The following is a 19757-nucleotide window of genomic DNA, read 5'->3' as shown; positions in this document are numbered from 1 at the left end:
TTCATAAAAAACACCCAGACGACATGTGTAACTTGAGGAAATAAATGAGAGTAATTAAAGACGAGAGGGAACGGCGAAATATCTAATCTCGCACCTTTTCTTCCCGTATGTTCCTTTCACTTTCTCTCCCTGCTCCTCCTCGCTCTTCTCTCCTGTCCCCGGGGCTCTTCCAAGTATAATAATATGTCTGGGAATGCTGTTACTAAAATTACGTTAATAATCTTACATACATCGCCAAAAAGCAGGGCAAGTTATATGGTGACTGTAATGTCTTGAAACCAAACTTTCAATAACACCCACTAAAAACTTATATTTCTTACCTTCCACACAACTCAGAAGCACAACGCATAAAAATACACTTAATATACACTTAGAGGTACTTTTAGTCGCCATTTTCACTGCGCTTACACTATAAATTACTATAAATATGGCCGCAATCACACCCCCTCATGACACTTGGGAATCTCAACCCACACTGAAGAAAGTTCTTGCCTCGTCTTGTTGCTGGATGTGACGCTGTGTTCGGTATGATACAATTCCGGCCCTATTCAGTTTTTCTCACTCTTATCAACTCAATACTACATTTTTAGGCTGCCAGAGTCACTTTACATGATATCTAAATGCTTCTGCTTAATTGTGAATCATGAAAATCTAGTAAAATCGATATACTTATCTAATGTCGAATGGCAAAGTTAAACGAGATATCCAATTTCCGTGAGACTTGAAAAACGTAACTTCACAATGCAATGTTCGATTTCACTTACCTCGTTCAAAGGAAATGCACAATTCTAATAATTTACTGTTTTTAACCACTTTTACCTTGTACAGAATGCAATTTGCAATCTGTTTTATGTTTAGACTAGTTTTCTACTCACAGAATACTGATGAAAGCCTTCGATGACATGGTTATATGACACTATGTGAAACGGGATGTCGACGAGGGAGACTAAAATGCGAAGGCCAAGAAGCTAAATGCCAGATAAATGAGTAACTAAATGAAAACATCCGCTTCAGAAAACTCGCTGTTCAGTTCTCAGTGCCTCGAGTTTGAGCTAGTAATTCGGTGACAAGTCCTAGAGAGAGAGAGAGAGAGGGCGCAATGAAGTTCTCTCTCTATATAACGTATACTGTATATTCCAGTAATAAGCTACAGGGTAAATAAAATACTGTTTTCACTACAACTGATTTCCTTTACTGCAGAACAACTTAAATAATCTACAATATTTTAATGGATTAGCTTTCATTATATAATCAACAAAAGGCTGAATCTCATCACAATATTACATACACACATTTGTAATATTAATCCATTTCTTACAATAATTTTTAACAGTCATAACTATACAAATGGTCCTCCTAGTTAAGTCTGGGATATTTATATGACAATGATTTTTCCTTATAAACATTACTCTGCATAGAAGATAACTGGCCAATTAGCTTTACAGGTCACAATGAATGGATAATTTTCTGTATTTAACTAAAGAGATACAAAAGTCATGAAAGGCAACTTATAACAAGGACTTATTGCATACGGTTTATATACACATGCACACAATGTTTGCTGGCTGAGTGGAAAAAAGTCTGAATGATAATATGGTGGTGGTGAACAAAAAATGGTGATTTTTGCCAGCAATAATTATGTAATATTGAAACACAATGTAAATTGGTTTTCCGACACATCAGTGGTCACACAGGCACTTGGGCCAATATTCTATCATCCGCTAAGGAAGGTCCCTAACATTTTCCTAAGCAAACTTACAGTATTTTGCTTAATAAATCTTACTGGCTGTCTTCGTTTCGTTTCGTTTTTTACGACTCCAGCATACTTGCATGCATTGGCCTTGGTCACCTGATGGCGGCTCTCCATGTTGCTCGATCTCTGACAGCTTCCCTATTCAGTCTCGTTATCCCTGAGGTCACACTCAATGACCTTCTTGTTACATAAATCATTCTATCATCATCGTACTCTCTGCAGTTAACATACAAAGGGATATTAACCAGCCATATCCAAACCTAAATCGCTACGGATGAGGTGTTAGGGGGCATCCTTAACCAACTAGAATTTGAGTCCACACACACACAATTCACAGTCTGCCTAACCTATACAACAAAGCTGATCTTGACATGAGGAAAGGATGTTCCGACCACTGACTGCATCAACGAACCCTAACTCAAAGCTTAGTAGTTGTTTACAATGCCCTTTTATTTCAGTTTTGCTACTGCTGCATCAGGAGGGTCTGGGGTCTGTATTCTCATCAGTGAAGGAAGATCCCTAACACCTCATCCTAAGCAATTTATTTTGTTTAGAGCAGCTCATTATCCTCTTCTGTGTTATATAAATCCTTCCAACATCACCATACTCAGCATTAATAACAAACAAAAGCATATTAGCCAGCAATAATAATAATAATAAAAAAAATCAATGAGAATGAGGTGACAGGGAGCTTCCTAATGAGAAAAGAATACGAGCTTGGGTCTAGGCTGCTCAGTCCACATTACGTTGGAGCATATTAGTCCCCTAGACCCCCAGGTACACGTTTGCTGACTATATGGTTACCATCCAGCATACTACCAGTAAATGGAAACCAAAGTTAAACATCACAATATGGTACCAGGTGACTCTAATGACTCAAATGGAACAATAAACAGACTTAAATTTACAACGCATTAATCTTACTGTAGCAATCCCCTGTTAATTACGGTGCCACTGAAAGTAAATAGCTACTCTGATATTACAGAAAAAATAGTTCAAAATTCTTTATCAGATCAAGAGCTACTCACTTTAAACTACATTATCTGACTTCTACACATAATAAATTACATAGTGCTGTAGTAGAAAACTAATCTTAATAAACAAAAGTATGTATTCAACACATGCATATAAACGTATTTTATTAATCCTATTTAAACAGTGTATGTTACTTTCACAACTATCCCACTAAGACCTCTGCTTCCCCCCCCCCCCCAAGTCATCTCCTGAAGATTTTATTCAGCTCAGGATATACTTTTTAAACTGGAAGGGTTAGATACAGCCTTAATAAACCCTTACAGTAAGAGAGGCCTTTATTAAGCTGAATACAATAAACTAGTATAATTCTTTCATCTCAGTTTGGCCCAGAGTGTCATTATTGCAGCTTATTTCACAAAACTACATGGCAGAATAAGATAATGCTAAAGCTCTTCATCGTTCCCATAGTAAAATTGTGACTAATCATATTCTAGCATTAATATCTATTATTACAAATGAACATTCAAGCGAGATATTGTGGGCCAAGCTAAGTAAACAAACATGAAATATTAGCAAGAATAAAGTAAAAGGTATATCCCCCATATTAAAGCTTAATCATACTTCCACGGCACGCTGTTGTTACTGAATGGGTTCCTCCCCATCTGGTTCACAATTTGCTGCATCGGAGTAGGCTGATTCGGTGGGGGCGACCATTTCCCAGGGCCACCAGGTCCACCTTTCCCAGACCGCCGTTTCTGCTGCTGCTGCTGCAGCTGCTTCTTGGCATTTGGATCATGGGGGTTAAGGTCACGTCTGGCATAATCTGGACCTGCCAGGTGACCCCTCCAGCTGTTGTATCCACCTGGGGGCTGGTTGTCTAGCTTAGGGTTGGGCTGACTGAGCATATCTAGGGCACGCATGTCCTCCTCCCATGTGCTGGGACGACCCCTATCCCTATCCCTGTCACGATCATGATCGCGATCCCGGCTGTTATTACCACGCTGGTTCCACACATCTTTGTCAGGTTGGCCGCGCTGGTTCCAAGGACCTTTATCAAGTTCCTCACGCCGTTCCCATGGACCGCCGTCAGGATGTTTACGCTGGTCCCAGGGACCGCTGTCCTGTCGGTTCCATCCCGGGTCACCGCGGTCTCGGTCTCCGTACCCAGGAAGCGGTGGCTCATTCCACCTGCGTTCTGGTGGCTGAAAGTAACAAAAGCCCAACTTTAATTCCAAATAATTATATTTTTATGTTTAGTTTTCCTTTTTATAGAAGATGAACAACAACAAAAATCCATACACCAGATTACAGGTGTCCTCTGTTTCTTATTAAACCATTCCATACGTTGATGCCTCTCATATTAATCAGGCTGCAGTACATGTTTTTAGGCAACCAGGAAAGATCTCGTCATGAACAGGTTAATTACAGCTACATCCCCTCAGCCAAGTTATATTATCTGGAAATGACAAGAATAAAATAAAGTCTATGTCACTGGACTGCATATGTTAAAGAATCTCTATACTGAGATTAGCCATAGTACAGCTAATGACTAACTGTTGGGATCTAAATCAAGTACCAAAACATACTAATTACCCCCTCACAGCTTGATTTTAGAAAGGTGTGTAATATGAACTGAACCTCACTGGAAAAGGTGATACGGGTCCTGCATAATATGATGCAATGGGACACTCCAAAGTGAAGGGAAAACGAAAATGGAAGGCTACTGAAGGCAACACAAAAGTTGAGTGAGAGTCATCGTCACTGTCATCATCATCCAGACCTCCAGAGAAAGAAAAAATATTTAACAGAATGAGATACTAACCAAAGCTTTCCCAACTAACTGAGCCACACTACCATTCACTCACCATTCAAGCCCCCAGAATTCTGGCCAAATAATGTACTGTATAAAAGAGTACATGGTTTAGACTTATTTTAGTGCTTGTTCACAATGACTATTACTCTTTCACCTTGTATTGGCTGAGATCTCTGTCGATTTTGCAGCCTGCTTCATGTACTGGGTAAGCAGAAAGTGACTACTATCGTTCGACATCCTTTCCATTGCACTTTTTTGTAACAAAAAAACGACAAGGTTATAAATGACATACTGCATACACTTTGTGCTGAGCTGACAGGTATGCATTGGGTATAAGAAATCTTCACCTGGGAGATGATGAAAAGCTGAAGTAAATTATGTATCCAGTATACATACATTATAAGAGAAAAAAATCTACCATGTCTTGAAGGTTTAAAGCCATACTGCACTGTACAATTTACACAAGTGCTCTTCATGTTGTGTGTATGTTAACCCCTTACCCGCGGGGATGGCTGGACCGCGACGTGCCCCTCCCACGGGGATAGCAAGAAATCTAGACAATACACGATAAATTAGCTACTTCCAGGTCAATGGAAGCATCACTTAGCCTTTTCCCTTTTTTTTTTATAGTTTTTTGTATATGAATAAATCATAAGGGACATTTCAATAGGTAATGAATAGGGAAAATTAGCAACCAAGTGCACATGGGGTGTTGCCAGGTGATAAATTAGATACTTCATGGCCAATGGCAGTATCAATTAGTCTTTTCCCTTATTTTTTTATATATTTTTTAGAGTGACAACAGGGCATAGGGTACATTTCAATGGAAAAAGAGAATAGATAAAACCGGCCGGGAGTTGTGCCACGCGGCCAGGCTGTAGCTAGGTGTGGAGGGGGTAAGGGAGGGGAGGTGAGACAAACACAGAAAAATGGTTAAATTGGTAACATTGAATGCGGGTACAAGCAGTATTAGCAGCGCTGCCTATAGCTACACACTGGCAGTGCTGATAGATGATACAAGACCACACTTGAAAGCCTGGGCGATTAAAAAAATCCCTGGATTATAGAAGTGATGCCCCGCAGTATGGTACTTATGTAACGAGCGTCACGGTAGTGACAGCCCAAAGGTAAGAGGTTAACTACATCTAATGCTCACATCATCATCATCATCATCATCCAGATCTTATTTCCCACCTAAGAATGGGATGGGGTAGGTTCCTGACAGCAAAATAAAAAACAGGTACATGCGAGAATCTAAAAACAAATCTATACAATAATGCTAATAACTGTTCCATAAATGACAATCATAAACTAGGGGGTTGTATACACCTTTATCTTATCAGTTTTCATAATACAGCCATAACAGTAAATGAAAAAGCAGTGTCAAAAATGCAGAAAGTTGAAGACAAGTCTCTTACCATATCTCTGTTGGCAATGCCTAACTGCTGTGCTGCGTGCAACTCCTGTATTTTTTTCCTTGCTTCTACCAGTTCAGCAGTCAGTCTCCTATTTTCATCCCCAGTCTTCTTTATCAAGGCATCTGACTTGGCGAGGGAGTTCTTTACCATAACCAGTTCCTTGTGTAACATGTCCGCTTTCCCCTGTTCAGCACTGGCAGACTTGATGCTCACCTCTAGTGCCCTGCGCATCTCTTCATTGCTGTGCTCTAACTGATGAACCACATCTTGGCCCCTTTGCCGATCCTCCACCAGAGTTGTGTTGGTGGCAGTCAGAGCTTTTATGGCAGTGTCCTTTTCCATTATTTCAGACTGTAGCCTTGAATTTTCTGCAGTGGCTCTGTTCAAGTCAACCTTGAGGTCTGCGATCTTGGCCTCAGCCTCCCTCCTCAAATCAATGTTGTCATTCCTCAAGTTTATGATCTCCTGCCTCATCTCCTCCATGCCTATGATGGGATCGATATTGTCCCGGTTATCCCACACTCCTCCTCCATGTCTAACATCCCTCATATCATCCATAGGGTAGTCAGGGCCGTCTGGATGATACCTGGGCCTCTTGGGTTGGTGTTCATAATCAATGTAATGTGGAGGACCCGCATGTACCTCCTCCATTGGCATCCTATCATCGTGATACATAGGCATGGAGGGTCCAGGAGGGTGCATTGGCTCCTGCATGGGCTCTGGCATGGGTTCAAAGGGCTCTACAGGCCGATTAAAGGGCTCCATGGGACCAATGGGGCCAGGCTGTCCAGGGAATGGAGGTGGGCCCCCTGTCATATACTCCAACTCATCCCGAAGAGCATCGAACACCTCAAACTCATACTCCTTCCGGTTAATGTGACGGTAAGTGCAGTCTGGGACGTTGCATGCACCTCGCAGGAAGTTCTGTATAGGAGAAACATATCTGAATGACTTTTCATAGCATTTAACATTCAGCTTCATACTGTAATCTAAAAACTTCAATGTGAGGCCTAGAAGAGCTAGGACTGTGACTGAAGAGTTGAGAGGAAGGATGGGACTTTAATGTATTGGTGTTGTGATGAGGAGGGGTAGACTGAGATGTCTGGGCATGCTGAGAAAATGAAGGATGATAGCTAGGTGTGGAAGGTGAGAAGTGTGAACATCAAGGATATGGTTGAAAGAAGCAGGCCAAAGAGGACCTGGGATAAGATCATAGGGAGGCTGTCAGAGATCAAGCAGTGTAGAGAGCCACCATATGGTGACCAAGGCTGACACGTGCAAACATGTTGGAGCCTTTATACACGATGCAAAGCAATATGGCAATTTAGCATTAGGCTGGCTCATTCATCATATAATATTCTAGATCTCATAGCATCAAAGTCACTCCTAACAGATTCTTTCATATTTTTAACACCATACATATTTTTTTAAACAGTACAGACTTTCTTAACAATGGCAGCTGTGTTCATGAAGTAAAAATTTTTATCCACAAATGTGCATAGATTCAGCAATATGCAATAAACATATCTGATGTGAATCCAGTTAATCAAATTGCTGAAAGTCATTAATCTGCACATTTAACAAGCACTGTGATTACTTCCCATGTAGATAGATGGAAAGATAAATAGGCAGATACTGATAGACTGGATTACAGGCTTGCTGAACACAGGATCACACTCCCAAGGAGTCATATGCTGTACAATAACAGAAGTAGTAGTAGTAGTAGTAGTAGTAGTATAGTAGTACTGTAGTAGTAGCAGATTATTATTATTATTATTGTAGTAGTAGGAGCAGTAGTCATACCGGGTAGTAGTTGTAACAGTAATACAGTATTACTACTACTTCCCGGTAGTAATATATTATTACCTCCGCCAAGTAGGTTAGCTTTCACCCATCTGTTTGTTTGTTGGTTGGTTTGTGAGCAAGATTACACAAAAACTACAGGATGGATTTCCACAAACTTGGTAGAAGAATGGGCCTTGGCCCAGAATACACTCCATTATATTTTGGTGTGGATCCGGATGAAGATGCGAATCCAGGAATTTTTTTTAAATTTCTTTGACATTGCAAGATAGGGCGTTTTTTGACATTTTCATAAATTTTTCAGTGACTGAATTAAAAGGAACTCCATGGTGGGCCTTGGTGGAGGTATGTGCCCTACTGAGTGCCATTCTAGTTATTATCATCAGTATTAGTATTAGTATTAGTATTATTAGTAGTAGTGGTGGTGGTGGTAGTAGTAGTGAAAGAATTACTACTATTTGTAGTAAATAATAACAGTAATAATAGTAATACTGATAATAATAATAATAATAATATGCAAAGTCAAATGGCCACCCCTTACGGGATTATGGCGTCTGGCGATAGATAGATAAGATAGATAAATAATAATAATAATAAAAATAATAATAATAATCAATCAATCATTCATTCATCATCTAATCCAGTGTTGCCCCATGAGGAACGTAGAAGCCCAGGGCTAGGCAAGTTGGTCCTGACATTTAAGATGAGTGACCAGCCACATTCATCCCTGAGTGGCATTATGTGAGCAACAGACCCCAACCAACCCTTGGATATAAACCTGCACCGGCACAATCTGATTGGAGCGCCTTAATTTCCCACTAAAAAACCAGGTGCCATAATTCGGTTATATGGTTACCACCCAGCATGGCAAATGGTTTCTTGGTGTACAGGAAACCATTTGGCTTGTCACTCAGTGTAGAGTCACCCATACTGATAGACAGAAGGATGGGGAAAGAATGAAGGAAAGAAAGACAGAAGAGGAAGGAATGAAGGAAGAGAGGAAAGGGAAGGCATCCGAGAGCAGCACTACACAGAGTGAGTGGATGGTGACTCCACCTACCACTAAATAATAATAACAACAATAATAATAATAACAACAACAATAATAATGAGAAAAATATGACATACAAATAAAAGACATGAAAGAGCAGTAAAAATACAGTCCCAGAGGTCACAGTAAAAGGTGGGGGATAGTTTACCTTACAGCATGGTGTTGTGCCGATGAGAGTTAGGTTACCCTTGACGGCCTTCTGTATCGCGTCCTCAACCAGCACAGGAGGGATTTCCCCCGTGTTGCGGAACACCTCTTCATCTTGACGGGAGATGTGGAAGTAACTGTAATTGATACGGATGGGCATAGATGACTGGACTCTGCATTCTATCCAATTTTAATTTACAAAAAGTGCTCTGCAAATGACTATCATAAATTACAGCTTCTATACACCCTATTAGTTTAGGAACACAACTCAAAACACTAACGAGAAAGCAGAGGTTATACGGACGATGAAGGCAAAAATTCTCGAGCACATTATGTACTGTCATAGATGCACTGTTGATAACAACACTTGGGAATTAACAGTCCCAAGTTTTGTGACCACTATGTTAGGAGTACTGTGAAGAATTTTTTATGCAATCAACAAAGACAGACTTTCAACTTACTGGGATAATCATGGCTATGCGCTAAAAATTTTGCCTGGGAATCTAATTTCAACATATTCTCGGCACCTGGCCATGCAAAACGATAACAAGCAAGTCATGTGCATTTTCAAGAAGTCACTGTTTGCAGCACTGACTCATATTCTGCTTACCTTTGAATTACATGGCCAGGCTTTCACTGTCATAAGGTAAATGGAAATGCCAAAATATTCATTTTCACCTTCAGTAGTGTAAGATTATTATTATTATTATTTTTTTTTACAGAAACTCCACATTAAGAGAGTCAAAATCAGGAAGCACTATGATCCATTCCTGGTAACTATCAGTCTTAGGGGGCTTTGGAAACAATATCCAAATATTTGCAAAGACAGCCTATTTGAAGTGGTTATAAGCTTTGTCAGAGATGCTCCCTTGATGGGTTGGAGGTAGGTGGGTTCACTTTTGCTATAATTAGTTACATTTTATCAGCGTGGCACTTATAATGCCCCCATGTTCACTCCATTCCTGTCCTGTCACTGGAAAATGATCTAACTGGTGAGTGCAGTTTATAAAGCTTCACTTTATTTGGGCAAACACTCTTCCCTCCCTCCCCACTAAACCTACTCCACTACGCAACTTTTGGAGTACTATAACTGGACAACCCTTGTGCGCTACATACTGGAAAAGGTGCATATTGAGAAAGTTGGAAGCATGATATGCAGGAAGTAGTGCATAAAATACATAGGAGTGAAAGGTGTCTGATGGCATTGCTAACAACACCTTAAAAAGGACCTAAGATAGATCCAGATGAGATACTTCCTTGATTAGTGTATGATGTTGCTTTCAGTCCCTGCCATTACATCACTGACAGCCCTTTTGTCCTATACACAGTTAACATCCAGGGCCCTTCCAAACATATTACACATGAGAACCTATTCCACGGTTAAGCGACTCTACTGCATGCAAAGCAGCATGCAATAATTGATGGACAGTATGTTTTACTATCAATTACTGGTACTGCTGACTTTGAATCCTCCCCTCCTTTGTAAGTGAAATATATGTATATGACAGGGTTTAACTAACAAGAAGATGAGTCCATGTGTCAGGTACTTATCCCCTCAGACCTTAGTAGTCAAAATGTGTTGGAAAACATTCATGAAGTGGGAAAGTCCTGAGACTGTTGCAGGCCCCTGTCCCTTCCCAGAAAGCAGTTCAAAAAAGTCTATTGTTTGCACACAGCAGTGCCACCCTCAGCTGCAGGTGATGAAATCTATGGTACCAACACGACTAATTGGTTGATCTCCTGCAATCAGATTTATCAGATTTCTTCAAGCAGCATACTGTGTGACAGTAACCTGTCTTGTTACTCTGGTGTTAGCATATATTAACTGGGTGAACACAAAATTAGGGGTGAGAGGGCTGTCACTGCTAGTCCAATTACAGTCCTCCCAACTCAGAATCTATACTGACAGCATTCATGGGAAAATGGGAAGTGTGAACACTTTCCTATACCACGTCACACCACCTAATGCCAGTGCTCAGAGAAGTACAGGACAGTATTCACTGTTAGTTCAGGTACGGCAACAAGTTCGCCTGGGAAACAACACAGGAGAATGAGCCCAGAGGTCTCCACCGGGAAATATTGTATGTGAAATACTGCATGATCAGCAAGGAAATCAGGACTCAAAGGAAGTGGTAGCCTCCTTGCTTCAATCACACGCCTTGATGGCTGGGTGAAGCTGCAGAGAACATTGGGAGTTCATGCATAAATTCTGGCAGTGCACTGGGAATGCAGCCTTGCTGGATGATGGAAAACTTGCAGTTCTTTTACAAGCATGCTTAAGAGGAATGTACAGAATCCTGAAGGAATACAGGCTGGAGCTGTGTGAAGACGACCAAAACACAATAGTAAAATCAGGAGTGAGATATGGCAACACAACAAATGTAAATCAATGAGCTGATAAATGACCTATGAAATGAGTTCTTGTACAGGTTAACAAAGTGCCTTTCAAGTATCTGCTGACAGGATTCCTTCATGCAGATTAAGAAAACTAAATATACAACATGAGATCCATACAATTTGATGTGATCACTCGTAACCATCGGCCTTTTATTATGGTGTATGAGCAATATGAAGGAACTGCAACCCAGTATAATATCTGGCATGGCACCTTTCCTGGTACATGATGGATGAATGATGTGTAGAAAGCAGATGTTGCAACAGTGAATAATTCTATGATAGCTCTGTCAGCACCAGACATGTCATTGAACTGGCCACAGAGAACAAAGGAACACCTGAGAAAAATTGGATGGGGAGGAGAGGTATATGAGAGAGGGGGGTGAGAGTTGGGAGTGGGGCAGTGAAATGGTGGGGGACAGGGCGACGTGGAGGCGATTTGTTTGTGGCCACCCCAAACGGGATTGAGGCGTCTGGCAATGGATGGATGGATGGACTTCCCACACTCTCTGTTCTGGAGGTTACACCCGAATTGGATGCCCATTTTCAGGTGCAGCACAGACCACGCTGGATTTCAACAAGGAAGAGTTTAGGCCGATACTTCACTTGCTTGAAATGATGCCACATTATGGGAATTGTATCCAAACTGAGGTTTCTCTGCGATGTCCTGGATGTCACGAGAAGACAACGAAGATGCTTGCACTTGAGTAAGATACAATAGATGCATGATCTCAGCCTGGACTGGAGTAGCAGCAAAAAAAACTGAATCACTGCAAAGTTTCTGCATAGTGGTGAAGTGCTGTGTAATCCTGAACATCACCATGTTGTAAGTAGTTTGTACATGCTGTATAAAATCCGGTCCAATGCCGCTCACCCCATGCATTGCCACCTACCTCAGCACTTTATGCCTTCGAGGAACACATGTCTGTCGTGATTAGTGCATTTGCTCGCTACCTTTCCAGTTTCAGCGGTGCTTCCTTCCTAACACAGTACACATTTGGAACTCTCTGGATGGACAGGTTTGTGCCACAGACAGTGTTCAGTTGTTCAAGCTGAAGGCATGTTTGGTTTTGATCTGTCATGACATAACTGCTTTTGTGGTTCGTAGTTTGTTATAATTCATCTATACGTTTATAATTTGTTTTATGTTAGACCTTGTTTATTTTTAGTTGTTGCATACAGCTTTATATTGATTGTAACCACTGTAAGAGGTTTATCAAGTTTTAAACGCTGACTATATCAAATATACTACCAAGCTTTAAAACACACAAGTTCGCCATAGACAGTCGCAACTTATATGTAAACAGTTTAATTTTCTCTATCTGCTTCATGACATGTTTTTTCTTTCTCTTTCCACATCCTCTCTTCACTTCTTCCCTTTTAATGCTTCAAAAGGGTACGTGCTGTCCCCATCTGCTTATAGTGCTCACACTCTTCCTGCTATACCTGCTACCTTCAGATTAATAATAACAACAATAATCACTAGGGCAACACAGGACAAGCCACAGGGATGCCCTCACTGTGTAACAGGCCACCAGGAAAAGCTATGAATGTTGAAGAGGTACAGCTAGGAGAGCAAATATGCTACTGAAATCCACATGATACAAACACTGAAGTTGTGGTGGTGTCAAATCCCAAGGAAGGAATGCATGCTAACAAACTGGGAAATGAACAAGGTGGAAAATACAAAGAACAGCAGCATTCATGACAATCAAATATGCACAAAGTGGCATTGTCCACGATAAAGTGAAACTCAATGGCTGGGCTTGGGAAAGTCCAAACTACGGTGCATGAGAACTCTGGGCACAGGGCAAACTTCTACACAGAAGTTGTGTGAGCCAAGCATAATTCTGAAGTCCACTGTTTGTTTCTTTCAGCAGCACTGCCTGAGGACGCAATGGCAAGTGCCTCACTGTTGCACCATGTGCTGTTCTTAGGGAATTAAGAGTTGATGAAGTGGATGACCGACTGCAACAGAGTTCTGAGCTAAATACCCTAAATGGTGCAGCATGTAGGGGTGGAGGAGGTAAACTTCAGCCAAGGAATGTTGCCCCTGGAGCTATGTGGGATCAAGAACGTGATTAACCCGCCGTGTCCTGTCGACGCATGGGTACGTTGCAACATTTTGCATTTGCCAGTCCCGATGACGTACTGGTACGTCGTGCAATTGCAAGGTCCCTAATTTGCACAATTTTCAATTTTCGCGCGTGATTTTTCGTATGTATACATGGGACACCTTCCTCTATTCCTCTACAAGATGCCAAGCAGGGACAATGCCTTACACCGCATAACCTCCCCCCCCTACACCATTGTCTCAGCAATTCACCTGTTACCAGTGACCTGGCCAATAAAGACATTCAGGGCCAGAGTGATTCCCCAATCGATGACAATGTTGAGGACAAAGTTTATACAGCATTAGAGGAAGAAACAGTCAGAAATGATGATCAGGTAATGTGGCAAAAGAAGGTCAGGTATGGTGATGAGTTAGTGAGTAAAACAATGCTTATAATGCCTATATTACTCTTTGAAAACCAATATACTCTCGTACTACATATTAATTCGTACCAAGTAAATAAATAAATACCGTTTATGAGTGGTGTGAAATAGTTACCCTCCCAAAGAACTCGTTTTCTTTGGTGCCAGCCTATTAGAAAACCCAGTAAGGTAAGGAGGTACTGCTACCTGGATCGAGTATTTTAAACCTCAGGTGAGCGATTACTCTATGAAATTTTGATTTTTCTCACCAAAAGCGGAGGTTTTAGCCAAAAAAAATTATTTTCGAAAATACCTTGGGATTGGGGGGTGTCGGAGGTGCGAAATAACTTGGGACGTGACGGGTTAATGTTCAGCTTGGATCAGCAGAATACTAAACATACAATACTGAGCCCACACACAGAGGGACCAGCTGTGTTGTCAGCTGTTTATGACCAACCTCATTTCTTGTCTTTCATTATCAGGACAGGGTTCATACTTCGAGATGAATGTTACCTAACAAGAGGAAGGAATTACCCCTTTCCAGACTAAAGCAATGTAATATGGCAGCAATGGCTATCTACCTTGGCTCATCAAGTACCAGGTTCCTCTATATTATGAACCTTGTGACTTTGGTCGAGTAACTTTGCTGGAAATGCATCATTTTCTTGATACCTTACTGGTACACATACATGGCACAGTGTCATATCTGCAAAGTGTGGGTGGGGCAGGAAACACTCACTGCATCTTTGTGTATGACTGAGTAGGAACAGCACTTTTTAAAACAGACCACTCCTTACTGGAGCTCTGTGCAGCAGTGTTGGTGGCAAGAATGGACATGTGAAGGATGGAACTGAGCATGAAGATTAAAAAATTAGTATTCTGGACTAAGAGTACTCCAATACATATTCAATACTCAGCAATGCTCTCTAACATTTAACAGAAATAGGATATCAACCAAACATATATCATCAAATGCCAGCTAGTTAAGCCATGTAAGCACATCACTAAACCTGGCAATGGATGTGACATGAGAACTTTTCAACATGGATAAGCATGACAGACGTATCTGGATACAGGATCCAAGTATTCTGCTGCAGGCAGAGGAATGCTCACCAAAATGGCCAAGGTTGGAGAGTGACCTACAATTGAAGAGGAATGGGATGCACTGGATTTTGGTGTAGATAGCCAGATGAGCCTCATGCACAAGCTCTGGTCTAGGTAGCGGCTGTGGTGTCACTTAACCTGTGGATTGCACAATTACCCTTTTTTATCCCACCCCGTGATGTGCAAAAAACGAAGGAAAAGTTTTTTTTTTTTTCTTTTAGTTTTTGTTTGTTATAAACTTGAAGATAAACATCCAGGGCATCATCTGGTGAGAAGGAAAAAAATTTTTCTCTCCATATTTGTGTAGGGCCTTGCGTAAGTTTACGTATGGGAAGTGAAAAAACAAACAAACAAACAAAAATTTGTTTTTGTTTAATATAATCTTGAAGATAACCGTCCAGGGCATCATCTGGGTAAAAGAAAAAAAAAATCTCTCTCTCCGTCTTTGCGTAGCGCCATACGTAAGTTTGCACGGGGGTCGATTTTCTTACGGTGATGCACAGCCAGCACAGCCTGCGCTGTGGCTTGCAATGCGACGCTACCCAGCCTGAGCTGTGACTTGGGGTCACACAGAACAAGAGAATCATCACATGGTTTCCAGGGACAGGATTTCAGTATGGACACACCACCATCATACAAAGATAATTCTTGCAAAGGGAAAACTGGCAAGACAAGAGTGATGACTGTCCTTTGGAATCACATCTGCATCAAGATGAACTCAGCAGGTTTGGAGGTGGACCAAAAATGACCGAGGGGCATGCCCAGTTTTGGCTACCCACTAACCATCAAGTACTGTCCTCATTATGTGACTCATGAAATCTCGGCGGGGCACTGGCATGAAAATATCCTGTCTCCTTGGGCGGACAGTCTGGATCGTTAAACTTTCAATTTTACTTGATGAGTTGTACAGCTCTATGCGATATGTCATTGGAACATATACAGACACTGAACAAAGGCCAGCAGACTGTTACAACAAATACACTCCCATTTACCTGCATGTGATGGACTGTTCTGAGAGACTTCCTCGTTAAACAAACGAGGAAGTACTTTAAATGCTGACTTCACAATATGCAAACTGTTTTCTCAATGCAATAACATGATTCTCTCCTCATGGGATGCCATGAATGCTTTGGTTGTGACAACAGAACAAATATAGTAGGCACTACCAAAGAGGTTCAGGCAGCATCAGGGGCCTGGAAGACAGATGAATGAAGATCATATTACAATCCTAGGGGGACAGATACAGTGGGTGCTTAATCCATTCAGTTCCATATATGGCAGGACCACAGGAATGGCAATTTTAAACAGTGTGCAAGATCCTTAGGGCTATTGTTGACTCACGTCCATGACGATGAGTGACTGGAAATGCTCTTCAATGAGGTGGAGGCGATGGTGAACGGACGACCTATTACACCAATTTCAGGAGATGCTCAAGTTGGAAGCCCGACTCATATTTCTTACTAAAGCCAAAGAACAATCTCCCATTAGGAGGCCCTTATTCTTGAGGAACATACTGAAGATAGAAACTATACAACGGCTAAGATCAATTCTGAAAACAGTGACAGGGGTGGTACCTCCCTTTGCCAAGGTGCAGACATCATCTAAAGCCATGTCACTTGTCCACCACCATGCGTCAGCTTCCTGTGCCACACTGACCATGTCACAATGATCAAATCACACACACAAGTCCAGGGACTTCCAGTGACATGCATTATCCACTATATAGTTGAAGAATGCAGGGTACTGAGTTTGATGAGACTAGGGAACTGACAGTGGGCTGGGTTGGTTTAAAGAATTTTGTAAGGAGGATTGTATGACAAAGAATGGCACCCATGTTAATCCTGGTAACATGATAACTGTTGGATTGACTCATGCTGATTGGTAATGTGAAATGTGCAAGTGGGGATGCTTATGCCTATGATGTGGAGTCAGGATATTGACTGTCATAACTCTTTCCCATGGAATGAGTAATGACAACTTGTTGTTGCTGAGCAACCCTGGTCTGCCTGACCGAGCAGACCCATGAACTGCAGGCAAGTAACTGCCCATGCAGGGCCTTCCAATGTAGTGAACTGACATTCCTTGAGGCAGATAGCATCTCACCATAGTGAAGCATGGGGAAGAGTGTGGATCTTTCATTCCTGGATGGAGGTCACATTTGCATCTCCCCACCCAGTTAACATGGCAACCACAGCAGGCTCCACATCACCCCATCATGTCGTTATATGGTTACCACCCAGGATTATAATTGGATTTCTGGGTCTCAGGAAACCATTACACCTGTCACTCAATGCAGAGTCAACTTAAGAAGTAGGCAGCACTACCTCAAGTGAGTGGATAACAGTTGCCACCACCTTCCACCATCCTTGGGAAGTATACATATGAATGATGTGGGCCGTATGCAACATTCCCGGGGCAGGGGACTCAACTATATACACACAATCATCTAGGCTGATATTACTGTGTATATATCTACCACCTACTCCTTGGTGTGGGCTGATTTCATTATCCTTGGATGGGAGCTGGCCGAGATGCAAAACCCTGAAAGCACACCTGTGGCCCTATATAATGGGAGGCGAGTGATGGCATTAGGTGCACTGGATGTGCTGGAGCTATGTGCCACCCTGTATTACTGTTACTGCTATCACTACATGGGAAAAAAAAAAAAAAAAAAAGCATGCATAAGCAAAGCCATCAGGAACATAAAAGAATATTTTGGCAACATGCTTTATAAATTAAACCTGCACCTATCACAAGACAGGCCAGGATGCTCCCTCTGTACCAATCTGGCATATGCAAGATTCAGGGGCCCCTCCACCTACAACTGTACAGTATAAGGGACAACATCATGCCCATCACTATGCATGTATGTTACTAAAGAACCTTTCACCAGTGGTCAAAGAAGCAATTAATATGCATTCCTATCACAGCCTAAGGTAAATTTCAATGTTGTTTAGCCAGTATGTGACAGGCCAGGGGCAACCACTCTACCGAATTATGCTAAGTCAGCCACTCCAGCAAACTAAGGTATTTGAGTAAGTTCTTGTGCTACTGTTATATATACAGTACTTTGTTTATATTGAGCCATTTTTCAATAACTGATCAATTTTATATTAGCTTTTTCCAGCATCGCTATCCCTTTCATTACCAAAATATAAACGAGACCTAGGACTTCGGGGGATTTAAGACGATCTCTATTATTCCAGCACAAGCAAATATAGGAATATTGTTATTTCTGTACGAAAATTCAATCTTCCAACACTTTTGGTTCTTGCATTTCTGGTACTGTATTAATATCATGCAAAAACTTCCAACAAATAATATTTGCTTTACAACATATACACGTCTAATAATTTGGTTTCTGAAAACCTGCATTACAAATACAAAGGACTGTATCTCTATTGTGCACCTGGGACTATTTGTTAATGCTGTGCTTTATGGCTTATGTTTCCAAAGTTTACCCAAGTCATATGATGGGCCAAGTCAGGGCAATGATAAGAAAATGAGACGAGAGAAAACCACTGTAATGAAGTTAAGTGGCTCATGGTTAATGGTTTGCATGTCAAGTACAGTACAAAGAACTTATGTTATTGGGTGCTAACTTTACCGAAAAACTCCACTGTATATATCAACTGAACTTGCAAGCTGCATCCTTTTGCAAACTGTCCAGAGTCTCTTTCTCTTATTAAGAACAGGTATGTACTGTGTTGTGGATTATACCTATAAAATATAAATAAAGGGTGAGTTGGCAGGGGACATCACTGTCTTGAAAATTATGATCAACCACTAACACACGAAATACAACTAAGAAATAAACATAATGATCACTTGAGGTGGCTAATGTGCTAACACTGCACTTATGAATTTAACCCGTTCATGCAACCTGACTCAAACCACATGATATTCCTGTTTTTCTAAAGGAACCCCACAATGCAATTTGGATTTAACATTTTTTTCTATGTTTGCCAAAGGCAAATTTTCAAAGGATTCTAGTCATTTTTACTTATCGTAGTTCGATGAACATTTCAATACAGTTATAAAAATACAGTAGGGACAATTCTGTATTCTCTGCCTTAAAATGGGAGACACAGAACAAGTTTTTAGGCAAGCTTCCAGGCAAGGCTAAAATTTCAATTTCTGCTAGTTTCTTGAGAACTACCGGTTGTATAAAAAAAAAAAAAAAAATAAAAAAAAAATAAACATCCAAAATATCACAAAATTTTGCCACTAGGTTTGCATTTAAAGCAGTAAGCTAGGAAAAAGCCACAATCTTTATGACTTCAGAATGCACTGTCAGACTCATCCATGGTGGCCTGAGTGGTTAGCAGCGCTTGCTATGATGCTGCCAACCTATTAGTGCTGGGGTTCAAATCTTGGTGTGGAGGCAGGCGCCACTCATCTTCACTGTCCATCCACCGTTTGTGGGTTCAGAAGTAAAATGAGTACAGTTCCTAGGAAAACACCTAGTGGAAGTACCAAGTAACCTGGATAATGCAGTGACCTTGTACCGTACTCCAGAAGAGTGGGTAAATAACCCACCACTGGTGCAAAGTGGTAAGTTATAGAGCTGAGCACTGTGGTGAAGAACCTCAAGGTGTATGCCCCCATCTTTGCCCCCCCACCCTTTTTTAAAAAGCTTACCAAGCAATTCTACCTATCTATTGCCAGACGCCATAAACCCGTAAGGAGTAGCCATTTGACTTTGAGTTATTTGTTTTATGGGGAGAGGCACTAATCCTCCACCAACCCACTTGTTGACACATAGGGGCCATGTATGGTTTGGTTATATGGTTACCACCCAGCGTTGTAAATGGTTTCTTGGCT

General features: G+C 41.3%; 3 protein-coding genes across 3 annotated transcripts in view; all 3 read right to left on the bottom strand.

Annotated features, from left to right (window-relative positions):
- rtv (QVR superfamily protein rtv) overlaps positions 1-393 on the bottom strand; it is a 6535-nt gene extending 6142 nt beyond the window's left edge. Inside the window, exon 1 of the mRNA XM_080273009.1 lies at positions 321-393. Within this exon, the coding sequence (XP_080129135.1) occupies positions 321-393 (73 nt within the window). The remainder of the gene's footprint in view (positions 1-320) is intronic.
- Positions 1-19757, bottom strand: part of LOC145400478 (uncharacterized) — a 196691-nt gene that overhangs the window by 143659 nt on the left and 33275 nt on the right. The window lies entirely within an intron of this gene.
- The window catches only part of LOC145400476 (uncharacterized), a 31832-nt gene continuing 15053 nt past the window's right edge, over positions 2979-19757 (bottom strand). Inside the window, exons 3-5 of the mRNA XM_080273002.1 lie at positions 8962-9097; positions 5960-6883; positions 2979-3930 (exon numbers count right to left, since the gene is read on the bottom strand). Coding sequence (XP_080129128.1) covers positions 3340-3930; positions 5960-6883; positions 8962-9097 — 1651 coding nt within the window. The 3' untranslated portion in view covers positions 2979-3339. The remainder of the gene's footprint in view (positions 3931-5959; positions 6884-8961; positions 9098-19757) is intronic.

Source organism: Coenobita brevimanus, chromosome 52 (genome assembly GCF_032717465.1).
Source record: "Coenobita brevimanus isolate Jiangsu-jjx chromosome 52, ASM3271746v2, whole genome shotgun sequence".
In the NCBI taxonomy this organism is placed as follows: Eukaryota; Metazoa; Arthropoda; class Malacostraca; order Decapoda; family Coenobitidae; genus Coenobita; species Coenobita brevimanus.
Note: the sequence above shows the minus strand (reverse complement) of the source record. Positions and strands in the feature narration are given on the sequence as shown.